The sequence below is a fragment of the Ambystoma mexicanum genome, chromosome 2q (genome assembly GCF_040938575.1).
Source record: "Ambystoma mexicanum isolate Mex_15411 chromosome 2q, UKY_AmexF1_1, whole genome shotgun sequence".
In the NCBI taxonomy this organism is placed as follows: Eukaryota; Metazoa; Chordata; class Amphibia; order Caudata; family Ambystomatidae; genus Ambystoma; species Ambystoma mexicanum.
Window position 1 is genome coordinate 1321425269 of NC_090924.1, and position 15545 is coordinate 1321440813.

The 15545-nt window shown below is 50.4% G+C and overlaps 1 protein-coding gene across 2 annotated transcripts; it reads right to left on the reverse strand.

Moving 5' to 3' along the window:
* Positions 1-1481: 1481 nt before the first annotated feature.
* EOMES (eomesodermin) lies at positions 1482-11789 on the reverse strand. Of its 2 annotated transcripts, none has more exons than XM_069648781.1 (6): positions 10745-11789; positions 8620-8774; positions 8095-8216; positions 6047-6205; positions 3473-3534; positions 1482-2967 (listed from the first exon to the last, which is right to left on the reverse strand). In XM_069648781.1, exons 1-6 carry the CDS (start codon positions 11467-11469, stop codon positions 2208-2210), a joined length of 1983 nt encoding a protein of 660 aa, XP_069504882.1. In that variant the 5' UTR covers positions 11470-11789; the 3' UTR covers positions 1482-2207. The 2 variants fall into 2 exon arrangements, with proteins under 2 accessions (XP_069504882.1, XP_069504881.1); XM_069648780.1 differs by having other exon boundaries at positions 2079-2910; positions 10745-11602.
* Positions 11790-15545: the final 3756 nt, after the last annotated feature.

Below are 15545 nucleotides of genomic sequence, written 5' to 3' on the forward strand. Positions count from 1 at the left end.
TCGCAGACGGTTATAGCGCTTCGAGGCCTGCCAAGTAATGGTTAAGCATAGGGTCACTCTTCTAAAACGGATATAAACGCGCGATTACACTCCCGTCTCCAGTAGCAAGTGGGTAGCGCCGTCGTGACTGCACTCCTCGGGAGAGGCTGCTGTACGGGTCGCTTTATAGAAGTAACTTTTGAGTGCGCGAAACGTGACAGGCCGTCGCTTTAAATTAAGATACAGTTTAAAAAATAAAAAAAGATACGCGTCGTTTGGTGTGAGAAAAATTGGTCGCCGATAGCACACCTTTTCGATCCCGAACTACCACTCCCACAAGGCAGTACCTTTACGTAGCATTTTGTCAAAGCCAATTAGGAGAACGTTAAATGTGATTGGAGAGGTCATGGAATGGGATACAGTGCAGGACCATTCTGCTTTAGTTCTACGTTGCCACCCCGAAAGCGCGACTCCCCGCTACTTTAACCGGTCCAAATGAAACCGTGGGATTGGCGCAACACCACAGTAACCGGCCGATTGCACATAAACCAGATAAACTCTGAAAATACCGAATTGGTTTTAAAGCGCAAGAAGCTGGCATGTAAACGCCGATTAGAGCCGCACCGGAGCAACATTAACCAGCGTGTACCAGATCACCAATTATGGACTTGGGCGTTATCTCGCCTCCTTTGTCCAATCAGGACAATCCTTTGCAGCGGCCACGGTTCAGAAAATCTTTAGCTATGTAGCGCCTACCTCCGAACCCCTGTTGTAGCGCCTTCCAGGTACACGCACACCGGACAACCCATTCACCTGCCCAGGATCGCAGATAGCAAAGTGGGGGCGCCAGGATTAACCAGCCCTCTCGTGATGCACAGAACGTTGAACATGGAGTAAACTGTACAACTGTACTCTGGGCCACCTCTAAAGGCCTTGAGGAGGGAGGGGGGCTGGGGCAGGAGAGTGGCGAACATGTCAGAAAGGCAATCCCCTGAAGCAGCCCTACCGATGAGGAGCAGATCGGCCACTTTTACGCCCTAAAAATCATCCCCCAAAAAATAAAACCGGGAATAAAAATACCACCCAAAAAAAAAAAAAAAAACCATTTGGAATTGAATTTCCACCTGGACCATCTACAAAATAATTCTACTCCCAAAATAGGCCACTTCAAAATCTTAACTGGAGCACTGCCTGGGGGAGGAAAGTACCACTCCAGGGACACCCCCCCCCCCATCTACTCCGAAACTAAAAGTCAGGAATTGCCACCGCACTAAAACCCGCCGCGTGCCTGCATTTCTGAATTCAGCACCACCTAGACCGGCGAGGTGACACGACAGAGTGAACACAGGATTGTATGAAAGCTTGCCGTGGTACCACTTCATTTTTAGAGGCCAGGAATAGGTCAGCATCCATCTGCAATGGGCAATGCTTCGAAGCGCTACACTGCTTTTCCGTATACACTGGTGAACTCTACATTTGCCAAAGACCGCTAGGAGAAACACTTCACATTTTCCCCAGGGGGACCACATTTATTAAAAAATATTGCAGTCTGTACAAAAAAAAAAAAAAAATAAGTTCGCTCGTGTTCATAACATTGACTAAACTGTACATTTTTTACATTTCAATGAATATTTACATTGGCCAGGTCTGGTTCACTCAATCGGGGTTAAAAAAAAAAAAAAAAACGATTGCTGTAAACGCCAGAGTTCGAGGTTTTGTCCAGGAACAGGCTGAGTGCATTACAAATCTTTCAATTCAACAATTAATAAAACACATTTACAGCGCCTAAAGAGCACCGATTGCACATTATCGTCGACTAGACTAGCTATTAAGACTTTTGTACAATGTACCCCACCGCGTAACTATACACATTCTGTACACGAAGATTGAAATAAATAGATCACAATTGTAAAATGACAGCTTCTAGATTCTGAAATGGTCATTCTTCTAGAATTTACAGCCAGCTGCGAGAGCCACCCCATTGGCACCTTTAATTGCACAACAGTTTAGTGAGAGAAGCAAAGTCTTTCTGCCAGCTTCACCACATTTCTCGCACCCAAAAGATGCAGGTCTGTTAGTCCTTGCACCACTGTGTCAGCCCGAGCGCACCCACAGGCGATTCAGTTCATGGTGCAGGGCTATTCAAGTCCATTGGTTCATTCACCCCATTTTGTCCACAAGAGTCCAGGGAGAAGATCCAGCGTGCAAAATTCTAGACAGCAAGTGCTTTAGGATCCAGTGTAGAAAGAATAGTAGCCCATGGCCTTGGAGGCATCCTTGAAGTCTTCCTGAGAAGCAATGTCCTCACATTTTATCGGCGGGGAGTTCTCGTTACTGGAGGTGCTCGGAGAGAGCCGCCGCCTTTTGCATGCGCCAGTGTAGACCCCAGAGTCATTGGAATCCATGGATTTGATGGAGGGTGGGGTCTCGACCCAGGAGGAGCTTAAGTCATCCTTGAGTTTCTCCTTGGAGGCATTCTGGTCCTCTGCAAAACCAGGTGGGCTACTCCTAGCCTGCCAAGGAGAGCCGGTCAACATCTTCCTCTGGTAGGGAGAGCCCCTTCCTCCCCAGCCGGTCATTGAAGCAAAAGCAGAGTCTGGGTAGTAGCCCAGGGGGGCCTGCAGAGGCAGGGACTTGAGGCCGTAAGTCAGTAGGGGGTTGGAGGAGTAATCAGACTCGTAGGAGCCGAGGTCCAGCTTGTTTGCTGCCGCTGCTGCGGCCGCTGCTGCCGCCTGCTGGACTGGGGTGACAAACCATCGCTGAGGCGAGGGATTAACCATCTCCTCACCCTGCTGGGGGGACAGGAGGCCACTGGCTTGGGGCACAGCCCGTTCCCCATTGTAGAAGCGGGCCGGGGGGAGGTTGTTGACGAACTGTTCTTGGAAGAAGGGCTGGACACTGTACCTGGCGCCGGGCACGATCTGGTGGGATCTAGGAGAATCCGTGGGAGATGGTGTTAGTCTGTCATTCTCTGAGGCCGTGTACATGCTACAATGGAAAAGAAAGCTGGGTGATTGGGCTGTGAAAATCTGGGCATGCCAACAGCTGGATAAGAACATTCTACAGCAATCTTAACCAACATGCCATTGACCAAACTACAGAATCTGAAATCCCAAATCAATTTCTTTGGATTGGAGATCAACGGGCCAAGGCGCATCGGCCCTACTACATCAGACTAAAGGCCCTGCTCTTACCAGCCGTCTATGCAGGCAGTGCCAGGGCTGCGATATCCAAATGCTTACATCCACCCTGGCCCAGTGACCTGCAACCCAATATTTTTCAATAGACTGAGGGTTCCCACTTATTGTACCCATTTGCATCAAAGTAAAATTCGGAGACACTATTTACAAGAGCGGCTGGTAACTCTTTAAGAGGCAGATTTTTATATTTCAGTTACTGATCAAAGAAAAGCATTTGTTATCTTTAAGAAAATTATACTTCGGTTCTGCCACTAAGGCCTCCCACCCCCCACAAACCAATATAACTGACTTACGAGTCATAGTTATCTCTGAAGCCTTTTGCGAAGGGATTGTGGTCAATTTTCAGCTGTGTGATCTAAGGGATAAAAAAATAAAAAACAAACATTTAAGTCTCACGCCGATTGCTACAAAAGTTTAAAAGTAGCAACTGCCTCTCAAACAGACCGTTACACTGTAGCCATTATAGAAGTGCTGCGCTGTCACGCTCCAGAAGAACAAGTATATGACCTTATTTCACAACACCATGAAATTACAGCATCTGCCCCAGCAGCCCCCACCCCCCCCTCCCTCGCACCCTGAAATACTGTGCAGTTGGGCCATAAGCAACTCTGAATAAGTCGGTCTCGGCGGCTACGCAAGGAGGTAAGTTTCTGGTTACAGACACTATAAACCACCACAACCAGGGAGGACACGCACCAAGGATTTAGCCAAAGAAAGGGGGTAATATAGAACACTGCACCCACACCAAGTTCACCCCTATGTAGTCATTACAATACTCTACAAAATGGCTCCCTCTTGGGTGGTTTCCACAAGTTTATTTAAACAGGAGAGTGCGACCCCGGGCATCCTATTACATGCAATTTTAAATCGGATCATTCAACAGTGGTGAAGACTACAAATCCCATTCTCAGAATGCACCCATTCGTCCCGCGAATTGAGGGCTGGAAACATGGGGTACCCCTTCATATAGAGGGGTTTGATATCTACATCTAAATGGGCTTAGACATACCTACTGTGACAAATCTAGCAATATCGTCACAGACTCTCTGGAGAGAAGCTTCCCTTACGTGGCCTGGGAAAGTCAGAAGCAACCCGACTCTGGCCTTGGAGGTGGCCATCTGCGGGAGGACAATGTAGGGGAAGAACAACTCCAGAGAGGCCGTAAACACTGAAGCAATGCAGCCATACGTTCACATGACACCCATGTACCTTTACAACATACCTGTATGGCCTATTGTGACATACTCATTTCCCAACCAATCGCCCCATTTACTCCTCTTCCCCCATTTTAGTACTGAGATGAAGGAGATGGAGCAATGAAGAGGACAAGAGATGGGAGGCTAACACCACCTTCTAGTCCTTGGAAAATATGGACCAATTCTGAAAAGTTTAAAACTGCCACAGTTGACAGATCTGAGAGGCAGAGTCAGAAGCTGTTTGCAACTTGGTTCTGACCCGGATAGGGACGCCAGAGAGGAGACGATTGTAAGAAGCAGCACAGAGGCTGACGCGAACGGTGTGCAGGGAGACCATACCAAAAGCAGTTTACTGCTTGTGGACCATGGGCAGCCAGAGCTGCCAGGAGAAAAGGAAAGCAGGAGCTGACTGGGTGCATGCTTAGTCAGCATACTGGTAGAGAAACAGAAGAGATGCGAGAACTGTCAAAGTTGCCTGGTAAACCCAGGGAACGTCAACCGGTAAGCCCAGGGCAAACAAATGGGTTACCAGGGTGCAGGAAGGCAAATGCTGCCTCGCAGTGATAAACATTAAAGAAATTGACACAGATGAGAACATTGTTATGAAAGGAGCAGCGACGCAGTATTTCAAAGAAGGAATTTATACATATGCGAACAGTGTTAAAGGTGGGTCAGAGACTCAATGCTTGAGAGGAAGATTTTGATACACATGTGAATAGTTTTGAGAGGGGTCAGAGAACAAACACAAAGAGGAATAAAACAGAGACAAACACACTCAAGAGGGTCAGTAGTCCAACATTGGAACAACATGGTCACATAGATTAAAGAGTGAATAGAGAAATTAAAAGCCCTGGCAGGTTAGCGAACCTGGCAGACATTGTGTCTTGAGACTCACATTCAACAAGGGAAGAGAAAAGGAAGTGTAGTGATATCCTGGCAGGAGATTAAACCAGGAGTGAGCCGAGAAATAGAAGAGGGAGGATTCATACCCCATGTAAGGATCATTTATAAAGCCACACATACCCTGACACGAGAGTATACCAGGGATATAAAGGGGAATAAGTTTGAGAAAGTGAACTGTGATACAAGTGACATTAAACTACCAGAAGGATTCTAGGGGATGGGGAGAACCTTTCCTGGTGCATTTTTATTTCTTTTCTGTTTTTCACCGCAAGAACTTTATGTTGAGAACTACAAGTACCATAATTCCCTTGTGCACATTATACTGAGTTTAGGGTGCAAGGGTCAGTTGAGGATTTTGCCAAAGGACAGGCGATCCTCTTGTTTTAACATCCTGACACAGACGTTCCTGTTTTGTTTAGGGTGGGAACCCCCTCATACCACAAAAAGGATATTGAATACTGTACTCCCAATTCCCGACCCATTAATTCTGAAACTGAGGTAGGCTTAGGCCAACTTCAAAAGCTAAAAGAAAGTGCACCCTTTAATGCGCATTGCTCCAGCCCATCAGTGGTTAAGAATTCCTACTTCACCTTATGCCAACTAATGCCCATTTCCCAGAAATCACACCCTCCAGTAGCTGCTCAACTAGTTCTGGTTCGCCGGGCTGACCCGGTGGGTCGCCTGGTTGAAGATTGGCTACCACCACCAACATGCATGACGGCACAGATATGCGGCAGAATGGTAGGTTTCCAAGCCATAAGCACTCACATCAGTATTCTGGTAAGCAGTCACAGCGATGAACTGGTTTTCTGGGAAGACGAAGGTCTGCGTCTTGGTAGAGTCGTTCAGGTCCTCCACGCCGTCCTCGCTCACCTCCACAATGTGGAGCCGGGGCTGGTATTTGTGCAACGACTGCAGTACGATCATCTGTACAGGACGTGGGTAATTGTTAAACTGTGCATGCATACCACAGATCATGAAAAAAAAAAAAAGTGCACATTTATGCAATTTCCATTTAGAAATATATTGGTGGTTCAACTTTCGAGTGTTGGGGTGGGCATGGCAGACAAAGAACTTGGTTATCTTTGCGTAACTATCACTGTTCAAGAGGTCACGCAAGCTGGAAACCTATGTCCACACTCTTATCGGCAAGCACCCAATGACCGAGGTGATGGAAGAGCAGGGCAGGCAGCCAGGCCTTAATGGTGCACTCGCCTTTATGCGTAGCAGTCCAGCTTCCTGTGCAAAGGGATGGCCACCTACCCACCATTGCTGGTAGCACTCGGTCAATGGGCACCAGTGCCACCACGGTAGACACCTGCACTGCTACCCTTTTGACAAGCACACTAGTCAGTGTTCAGCTAGACTGCATTTTAGGAGCTTGATGGCCGTAACCCACGAGCTGTGGGTTATTAACCCACATGACCGGTCCAAGGACCCTGGCATCCCTTACCTGGGCCCGTTTTAATCCATATACTGCACTTCAGGTCCCTGAAATGCAGGGACCTGGTTTTCTGGGACTTGGGGCCCCCTTGGTACACTACCTTCACCTAGCAGGGAGAGCTGAAACCCAGGACCTTCTAGAAGCAGGCGGAATCAAAGCTGACCCAGGCTTTGATTGCATCTTAAAGAGAAAAGAAAGACCCCCTCCCCCCCCAGCACTGCCACCAGGTGGCGCTGCACAGTTAGAGTCAGGCCACATAGCACACGCATGAATGTTCACCTGCTATGGTTGGCCTGGGGTGGATTTCGCCCTTCATTCCAGAACAGTATATTTGAACCCACAATCACTCACGATTGCAGAGTCGAAGATCCAGACTCAAGACAACCTTCCTTGGCTCCCAAACGGTGTACGGGCGAGCACCAACTCACGGGCCTGTGGTAGCGTGGCAAGCACCAACTCACGGGCCTGTGGTAGCGTGGCAAGCACCAACTCACGGGCCTGTGGCCAGCACCAACTCATGGGCCTGTGGCCAGCACCAACTCATGGGCCTGTGGCAGCATGGCACGCACCAACTCACGGGCCCCTGGCAAGCACCAACTCACAGGCCTGTGGCAAGCACTTTATTGCCAAATAGGATGTTTTCAATTGCCTCTAAATGAAGGTAGGCAACATTCCTCTCAGCATTGGGTCACCAAAGATATGCCTGCCTTAGGAACTGGCGACCCGGGCAGATTACATGAGCAGGAGGGTCCACATCCTATATCATTGGGGTATCAGTGAGAACAAAGCACGCCTCCTATGCCAAGGGATAGAACACTAAAGTGAAAGCAAAAGGACAGTCCCTTTGGCCTTTGTCTGGAGCATAGACCTGCAAACTTTGATTCTACAGATAATTCGGACTAGAACTCCCATCAGCCTTAACCAGCTTAGGCTCTAAACACATTTGGGGAACGTTAAACCCCTGGTAAAGAGAAATACTTTGCTTTACCTAGATCGATTGCAATGTCATACTAAAACTTTCAGTTCTAACGGCTATCACTTAAAAATGACCAAAAAACACATGTAAATTCACCAGCAGGTTTTGTGCAGTTCCTAAACCTATGTTTTGTTGTTAGTTCTCGTGAGCACGCTATAATAGGTGTCTGGGAGCTAGGAAGTCCCCCAGGGATGGGTAAAGTGGGCGATATGTATGCATGCAAGAGGTGGGGTCCCCCCCACCCCACTCTTTACACTCCTCACCCAAGTGAGCTGGCATGTGAAACCCAACGTCTCTTTCCACGGTATGGACAAGTCACGGCTTCCACCCGCCCCAGAGTGCTCCCTGCCCCCGCCCTTCCCAAACATGAGCAAATTCAGGGAGCAGCGCCCGCACCTGAGTGTTGTTGTTATTGGCCCCTTTGTTGTTGGTCAGCTTGAGTTTGCCGAAGGAGATCTCCTGCCTCATCCAGTGGGCCCCCGTGTTGGGGGATTCGGGGTGCACGTACACCTTGTTACCTGGAAAACAGCAAGAGAAGAACGTTAATGCACGTTTAACGCGGGTGCACGGTGCCGTTAGGATAAAGCGCCCGACCCCCTGCCGAGGTAGGTGGCAGTTCTGAGCCCACCCAGAAAGAGGTTCGCCGCGGGGGGGGGATGTAGTTTACCTGAAAGCGCCCCCGCCCCGCCCCCCGCATTGATAAACAAATTTTTTGCGATATGGGCGTTCCGGGAGTAAAAACACGAGCCACAAGCGTCCCCCCTCCCGTATAACACCACTTCTTTAGGATTTTTAAAGTTTTGCATACACCACCGTTTTCCTCTAAACCACTCTTTGTGCCCGCTCTCCCGCCCCCAGTCTTGCACTAGTGTCGTGCTGCCCGCCCTACACCCAGGTGCTGGCCCAACCGTCCCCACTCACCCTGCATATTGTTGTCCGCCTTCCCACAGGTCACCCACTTGCCCCCCTGGAAGCGCCAGTGGTTGGGGTCGGCCAGGACCACCTCCACGAATACGTTGTAGTGGGCGGTGGGGTTCAGGCCCGTCATGTTGAAGCTCAGAAAGGGGAACATCCGCCTGAGGAGGGGAAAAAAAAAAAAAGGGGGGGGCACTTCGTTAAAACCTCCAAAAAGTCAGAAATGGGCAAGTACAAACGTAGCCGCCGGCGCTGCACCTTCACCCAAAGACCTGGCTGGAGCCGACAATTGTACCCTGAAACCCTGGCTCATTTAATCGAATTTAAAACTTCCCAAAAAGTGAGTAAAGAAACATTTGATGCCCATGCGACATGTTGCTTACAAGGAGGTAAAACGGTGGTTTTTCGTGTGCACGTAAAGCAAAGCAGAATGACGGGGTATATCGGTTTGCAAATGCGGGCTACATAAAAAACAAGGCGTTATTAGAAAGCGATCTGACCGGAAGCGCTTTATGGCGATAAACAAGGCACTTGCAAAGTCGGTTTCGATGCGGGGGTGCGCCCCTAATCGATACCCAGAGTCGGCGGATGCGGCGCCCCCCGGCGATGTATTCCCAGGAGATTTAGTTAATTGCAAATCGAATTAACGGCGATGGGACGGAGAGGGCGGTCCAGGGAACCAAAGTGGGTTACTTTCCATGGACCGGATTATTCGGTCACCGGGGGCAGCGCAACTCGTTTTACTTTCTGAACTAAAACTCAGCTAGTTCATAAACAAGCGTTTTGCTTGGTCCGGCAAAATAATCGCCGAATCCAGTAACAACCAAAAAAAGAACTTTACATCGAATGTATAACATTTTCAGCAATATTCCGAAGATTTAGTAAACAAGTAGGGTGTGTGCGAAAATGGGAGGCAATTAATTGGTTTTAATTATTTGAACCTGCCCGACTCTAGACCGCGTGTAAACAGGCAACTTTTCTTTAAGAAAGCACAGTTTGGAGAAGAGAGGGTGTTTGTTTTTTTAGAAACTCCAACGTGACATTAGGGAACCAACTTCCAATGGCTTGTGCATTCTGGAGCGTCACCTGCAAGCACATAGCGCCAAGAGGCCGGCAAAATAGCTAGTTTTAGATTAAAAAACGAATTCCAATGACACAAGTTTATGTTGGATGACTCGGTTTTAACGTTCAAACGGCTGTTTTTCGGGATATAAAGCCGCCTTTGGGCGTGGCTTTCAAACGCCCCTCTTTCACACAGAAATGACTTATAGCGCCCGCGCCCCCTACCCCCAGTAAAGGCATGGGAGCCCCAACGTTAAACGTGCCGTTGGACTGCAGGCACATTTTAAAATGTACGTGAATAGATTCAGCTTTTAACAGCAACGTGCCTCTTCGCAGCAGTGGAAGAGGACGCACACAGACCCCCACCGCGGCCAGCCATCGAATCTGTACTCAAAGCAATTCGCTTTTGAGCCCCACCCAGGCATTAATAGGCAAGTAATGGCACGCAGACTCGAGCCACCACACAACCCACGAGCATCCTCAGTTAAATACTTATTGAGGCAAAACGCAGCTGGTGTCGTGTCTACGGAGGACAAAAAGCGGTGCACAGCAGAGGAGCACTCAAGCGGCCGCTGCCGTAAAACAACCACCCGCCGACATTCAGGACGTCCTTACGCGGCGTCAAAGAATGACTAGTGCAATGGGACAGCGGGCATTAACGGGGAATAAAACACTCAGGATGCTGCGGGCGTGACATGGAAATTAAGCGGCCAAAAGCACGCGCCCCCCTTACTGACAGACGCTTATATCAGAATGTAAGTGCATTTTTATAATCGATATCCGGAATTGTTAACACGCCATTTGGAGGCAGTTGGGATCTAGTCACAAATCGCTTCGAGAATTGCAGGATTGTCGAAATATCACTGCTCGTTGAGACAATACAATAGCGAGAGTGCGACATCTACTCCTGAGAGCAAGGGCTTCAGGCATTAATGGTCTGTTAAGGCCCACTGTGCTACATAAATTACCCGCCAACAGGTAAACAATATACATGCCTACATTGTTTGTGTATGATGTTATTTGTGACACGAGGCATTAACACAGAATAAAGGCCCGCTAAACTCCATACCTTCCCTGCTTCGTGATGATCATCTCTGTCTGGTGCCGGTGGAACTTGAGCCAGAGGGGCCGGTTGCAGAGAAACACCTGGGCCCGCATCCCTTGCCCGGAGCTCCCCAGGGCCCCTCCTGAGCTCCCCATGCTGGGGTAGGGGCTGTAGAGCGACGCCGGAGCCTGGCCATACTGGTAGCTGGAGGTGAACTGGCCACGGGCGGGGCAGACCGAGGGCGAGAAGGCGGTGGGGGGCAGCATGCTTCCGTAGTGGGGGTATCTGGAGGTGGGCGCCCCCGAGTACACCTGCTGGGATCCCGGGCCGTAGAAGAGGGAGCAGGGGGGGTCCGACCCGGCCTGCTGCTGTCCCCCAGTCGTGGGCAGGTAGTATCGGTCTGCCCCGCCAAGGCCGTCCAAGGGGTAGCGGGGTGCCCCGGCGGGGGAGTTCAGGCTCTCCTCCACAGAGGGGGAGTCTTTGCGTCCGGCCTCCTGTAGTGCCTTGCCGGTGCCAGGGAAGCCCTCATCGGGCGAGCCAAGGGGCGCGGCTTCTCGGCCCGTGCCCTCGCCGCTCAGCGGGGCGCTCCGCGGGTACTTCTTCAGCGAGAGACCCTTGTCCTGGACCCCGAACTGCTGGTGCCCCCCCATGCCGGGGCTGCTACCCCCCTCCGAGGGCACATGCAAGGGGTAAAACGGGCTGGGCAAGCTGGGGGCTGCTCCGGCTAACATCTGCTCTCCCAACTGCATCCTTCACGGGGAAAAAAATAAAATACGCGAAAATACAAATATGAACTGAACCCGCCCGGGTAGCAGCATGCAGAGAAACTGGGGCTACAAGGCAGCACGTCTTCCCGCTGCCTGCTGGAATAATAGCGCCCAAAATAAAGAACTAACCCCTCAAAATGGCTCAGGGCTGGGGGGAAAGTCAAAATAAAAAAACCGAAGTGCCATAGAAAAGATAAATGTTTCCTTCTACTGCCAACTGGGGGAAATGGGGAGAAAGCTACAAAACCGCCCCAAAGAGCAGAGCCAGGGCGCTCCGCTTGCCAGAAAGTGCAAAGCACAGAATGTCAAGCGCGCAGCGCGCCTGCAAAGTTATATAGCATCGCCGAGTTCACACCTCCAGCGGGCCTAATGGGTCCGGGGGAGGGGCTGCTTACCCTGGCAAGCGGCCCCCTATCCTCGGCTGCCGCCATTGGCTGCGGCGACTGACACTAATTTAATTAGACAGGCCCTAATTGGGACAAGTCACCTGCGACTCAGTGAGCTGGGTGAGGGGAGGCAAGTGCAGGAGGCAGGAGGGGCCAGGTACCAGGCAGAGGAACGCATTAAACGGGCAGGGGGCAGCTGGTAAGCTGCAGTAGGCACCGGACAAGAGAGGCAGGTGGGAGCAGGCAGTGGAAGGCGCGCAGGAGGCAGTGAGCAGGATATGGCATCCACCAAGCAGGATGGAGCAGGCGCCCGTGGAGAGACGAGGCAAGCATGCACCAGACAGGAGGCACCAAGCAGGAGGCAAGGGGCAGCGTTCACCCAGCAGGAGGCACCAGAGAGGAGGCTAGGTGAAGCACTCACCAAACAGGAGGAAAGGGGAAGCATGCACCAGACAGGAGGCACCAAGCAGGAGGCAAGGGGCAGCATTCACCAGACAGGAGGCAAGGGGCAGCGTTCACCCAGCAGGAGGCACCAGAGAGGAGGCTAGGTGAAGCACTCACCAAACAGGAGGAAAGGGGAAGAATGCACCAGACAGGGGGCAAGGTGAAGCATGCACAAGACAGGAAGCAAGGTGAAGCATGCACCAGACAGGGGACAAGGGGAAGCTTGCACCAGACAGGAGGCAAGGTGAAGCATGCACCAGTCACAAGGAAAGGGGAAGCACTCGCCAGACAGGAGGCAAGGAGAAGCATGCACCAGACAGGGGGCAATGGGAAGCACTCACCAGACAGGAGGCAAGGTGAAGCATGCACCAGTCACAAGGAAAGGGGAAGCATTCACCAGACAGGAGGCAAGGAGACGCATGCACCAGACAGGAGGCACCAAGCAGGAGGCAAGGGGCAGCATTCACCATACCAGAGGCACCAGAAGGGAGCCAAGGGGAAGCATGCACCAGTCGGGTGGCAAGGGGAAGCATGCATCAGTCGGGTGGCAAGGGGAAGCATTCACGAGTCAGAGAGGAGGAAAGGAGAAGCATGCAGCAGACAGGAGGCAAGGGGAAGCACTCACCAGACAGGAGGCAAGGAAAAGCATTCACCAGACAGGAGGCAAGGGAAAGAAAGCACTAGGCAGGATGGAAGGGGCAGCATTCACCAGACAGGAGGCAGGGAAAAGCATGTACCAGGCAGGAGGCACCAGACAGGAGGCGAAGCAAAGCATGCATCAGTCAGCAGGCAAGAGGAAGCACTCACCAGACAGGAAACAATGAACATATGCACCAGAAAGGAGGCACCAAGCAGGAGGCAAGGGTCAGCATTCACCAGACAGGAGGCAAGGGGAAGCATTCACCAGACAGAAGGCACAGGGCAGCATTCACCAGGCAGGAAGGACCAGACAGGAGGTAGGGCAAAACATGCATCAGTCAGCAGGCAAGAGGAAGCACTCACCATACAGGAAACAAGGAACATATGCACCAGACAGGAGGCCCCAAGCGGGAGGCAAGGGTCAGCATTCACCAGACAGGAGGCAAGGGGAAGCATTCACCAGACAGGAGGCAAGGGGCAGCATTCACCAGGCAGGAAGGACCAGACAGGAGGCAGGGCAAAGCATGCATCAGTCAGCAGGCAAGAGGAAGCACTCACCAGACAGGAAACAAGGAACATGTGCACCAGACAGGAGGCAGGGAAAAATCTGCACCAGGCAGGAGGCAAAGCAAAGCATGCATCAGTCAGCAGGCAAGAGGAAGCACTCACCAGACAGGAAACAAGGAACCTATGCACCAGACAGGAGGCACCAAGCAGGAGGCAAGGGGCAGCATTCACCAGACAGGAGGCAAGGGGAAGCATTCACCATACAGGAGTCAAGGGGCAGCATTCGCGAGGCAGGGAAAAGCATGCACCAGGCACCAGACAGGAGGCAAGGGGAAGCATTCACCAGGCAGGATGCACCAGATAGGAGGCAAGGGGAAGCATTCACCAGACAGGAGGCAAGGCGCAGCATTCACTAGGTAGGAGGCACCAGTCAGGAGGCGAGGGAAAGCACTGAACCGACAGGAGGCACCAGACAGGAGGCAGGGCAAAGTGTAACGGTTTATTGAGAAGCTATCCTCAACACAGGGAGTTCCTTCCCTCCCAACTTAAGTGGTTATGCAACAGACTGTTTAACAGGTTCTTTTTTAGGCATATCTCAGACACATATCATGCCCCTTGCATCCCTCTCCCCTGAGCTAACAATGAGCCAAGAACCAGGCGCACGGGAAATATATTGGTATTTATTTAAATTAACAGTAATAGAATTTAGCACAAACATATCAAAAACACCACTTTATCCGTGACCACAAAAGAATCAACTTCTCTAAGCATAAATAAATCACAAAAGTGAGTTAACAAGAACACATACACAATTCTTACTTTCTGCAAATTTAACTTGATGAAATAATGACACTGATCAATATCAAAGGCACTTAGTGCAATTTGGGTTTTCCTGCAGGCTTGAAAGCGTAGCAGTAGGATTTCAAGATCGGTACAAATACATATGGCAATTATAATTTCGCCCACACTCTTGGTTGAAGGTGTATTTCTCGCTTTGTTTTTCAGACCCCCCCTTGCTTTGGGAAGTCGGACAGAAAAATTGGAACCCTTTGGGGAATTTTGGATTTCAGACCCCCTTTAGTGAAAGGCCTGTGTTGCGGAAGCTGGATAAAAAGGTTGGACTTATTAAAGAACAAAGACACCTCTCTTCCTTCAAGAAGTCGGGGTCAGCTGGACAACGAGGATTACCCAATTAAATTATAGCCTATAGTTTTTAGCGCACACTGGCAAGCGAGCTTTGTTAATTTCGAATTTTAACAAAATTCACCCGTAGTATTCTGCCAAATGGGGAATTGATTACATTAATATTTTTTGTTACATAGGCTAAGGATCTACATGGTTTTGCCCCCCCCCCCTCACCCACCATATAGGGAAAGGATTCAAGGCAAGCAGACTCCCCCACCTTTTGGTGTCCCAGGGCTCAGTTCTACTTACATAGCAAGCATCTGTTTAAGGTTCAGGAACGCCAGCTGAATCGCCGGACACACTGGAGAGATAGAGCAGGGGTCTGGTCCCTCCACTCTCAAAGATGGCCTCCCGCTCTGCACCACAGGACGCAGTCAGCTTTGAGACCTTCCTAGAGATAGACAGCTCCACCTAGATGCACTCTCAGCAGTCCCCTTTGGTGTCTCCTTACAGCTGTCAGATGGTAAGTTTCAGCAGCCTTTCTTATGGTCTGTCTCTTCTCTCTGTCCTCCTGTCTTTCTCCTTTTTCTGTGTGTCCCCCCCTTCTCTTTTTTCTGTGTCCCCTATCCTAATGCAGCCCCCTTATGTAGCAGCAATGACACCACCAATTTTACAGTCTTGGGGAAGTACCCTGCAATAATCCCTGCCACTAGGATTGGAAAGTCACCCTTCTCTCTCCTCTCAAACCCAGCCTCCAAGTCAGGATTGGTTTAGGGGTTTGGAGCAACATATGGCAATTCCCACATGTCATCATCCTTTGTTTTCCTTTCAACTTTTTGGCAAAAACTAGTTATGTATCACAACTTCATAATTTTCCTAGCAACTGCCAGACTAAAGATATTCTCTGTTTCCGCTAATCATGGGGAATTAGATAAGCCGACAACCAAATCTGTAGCA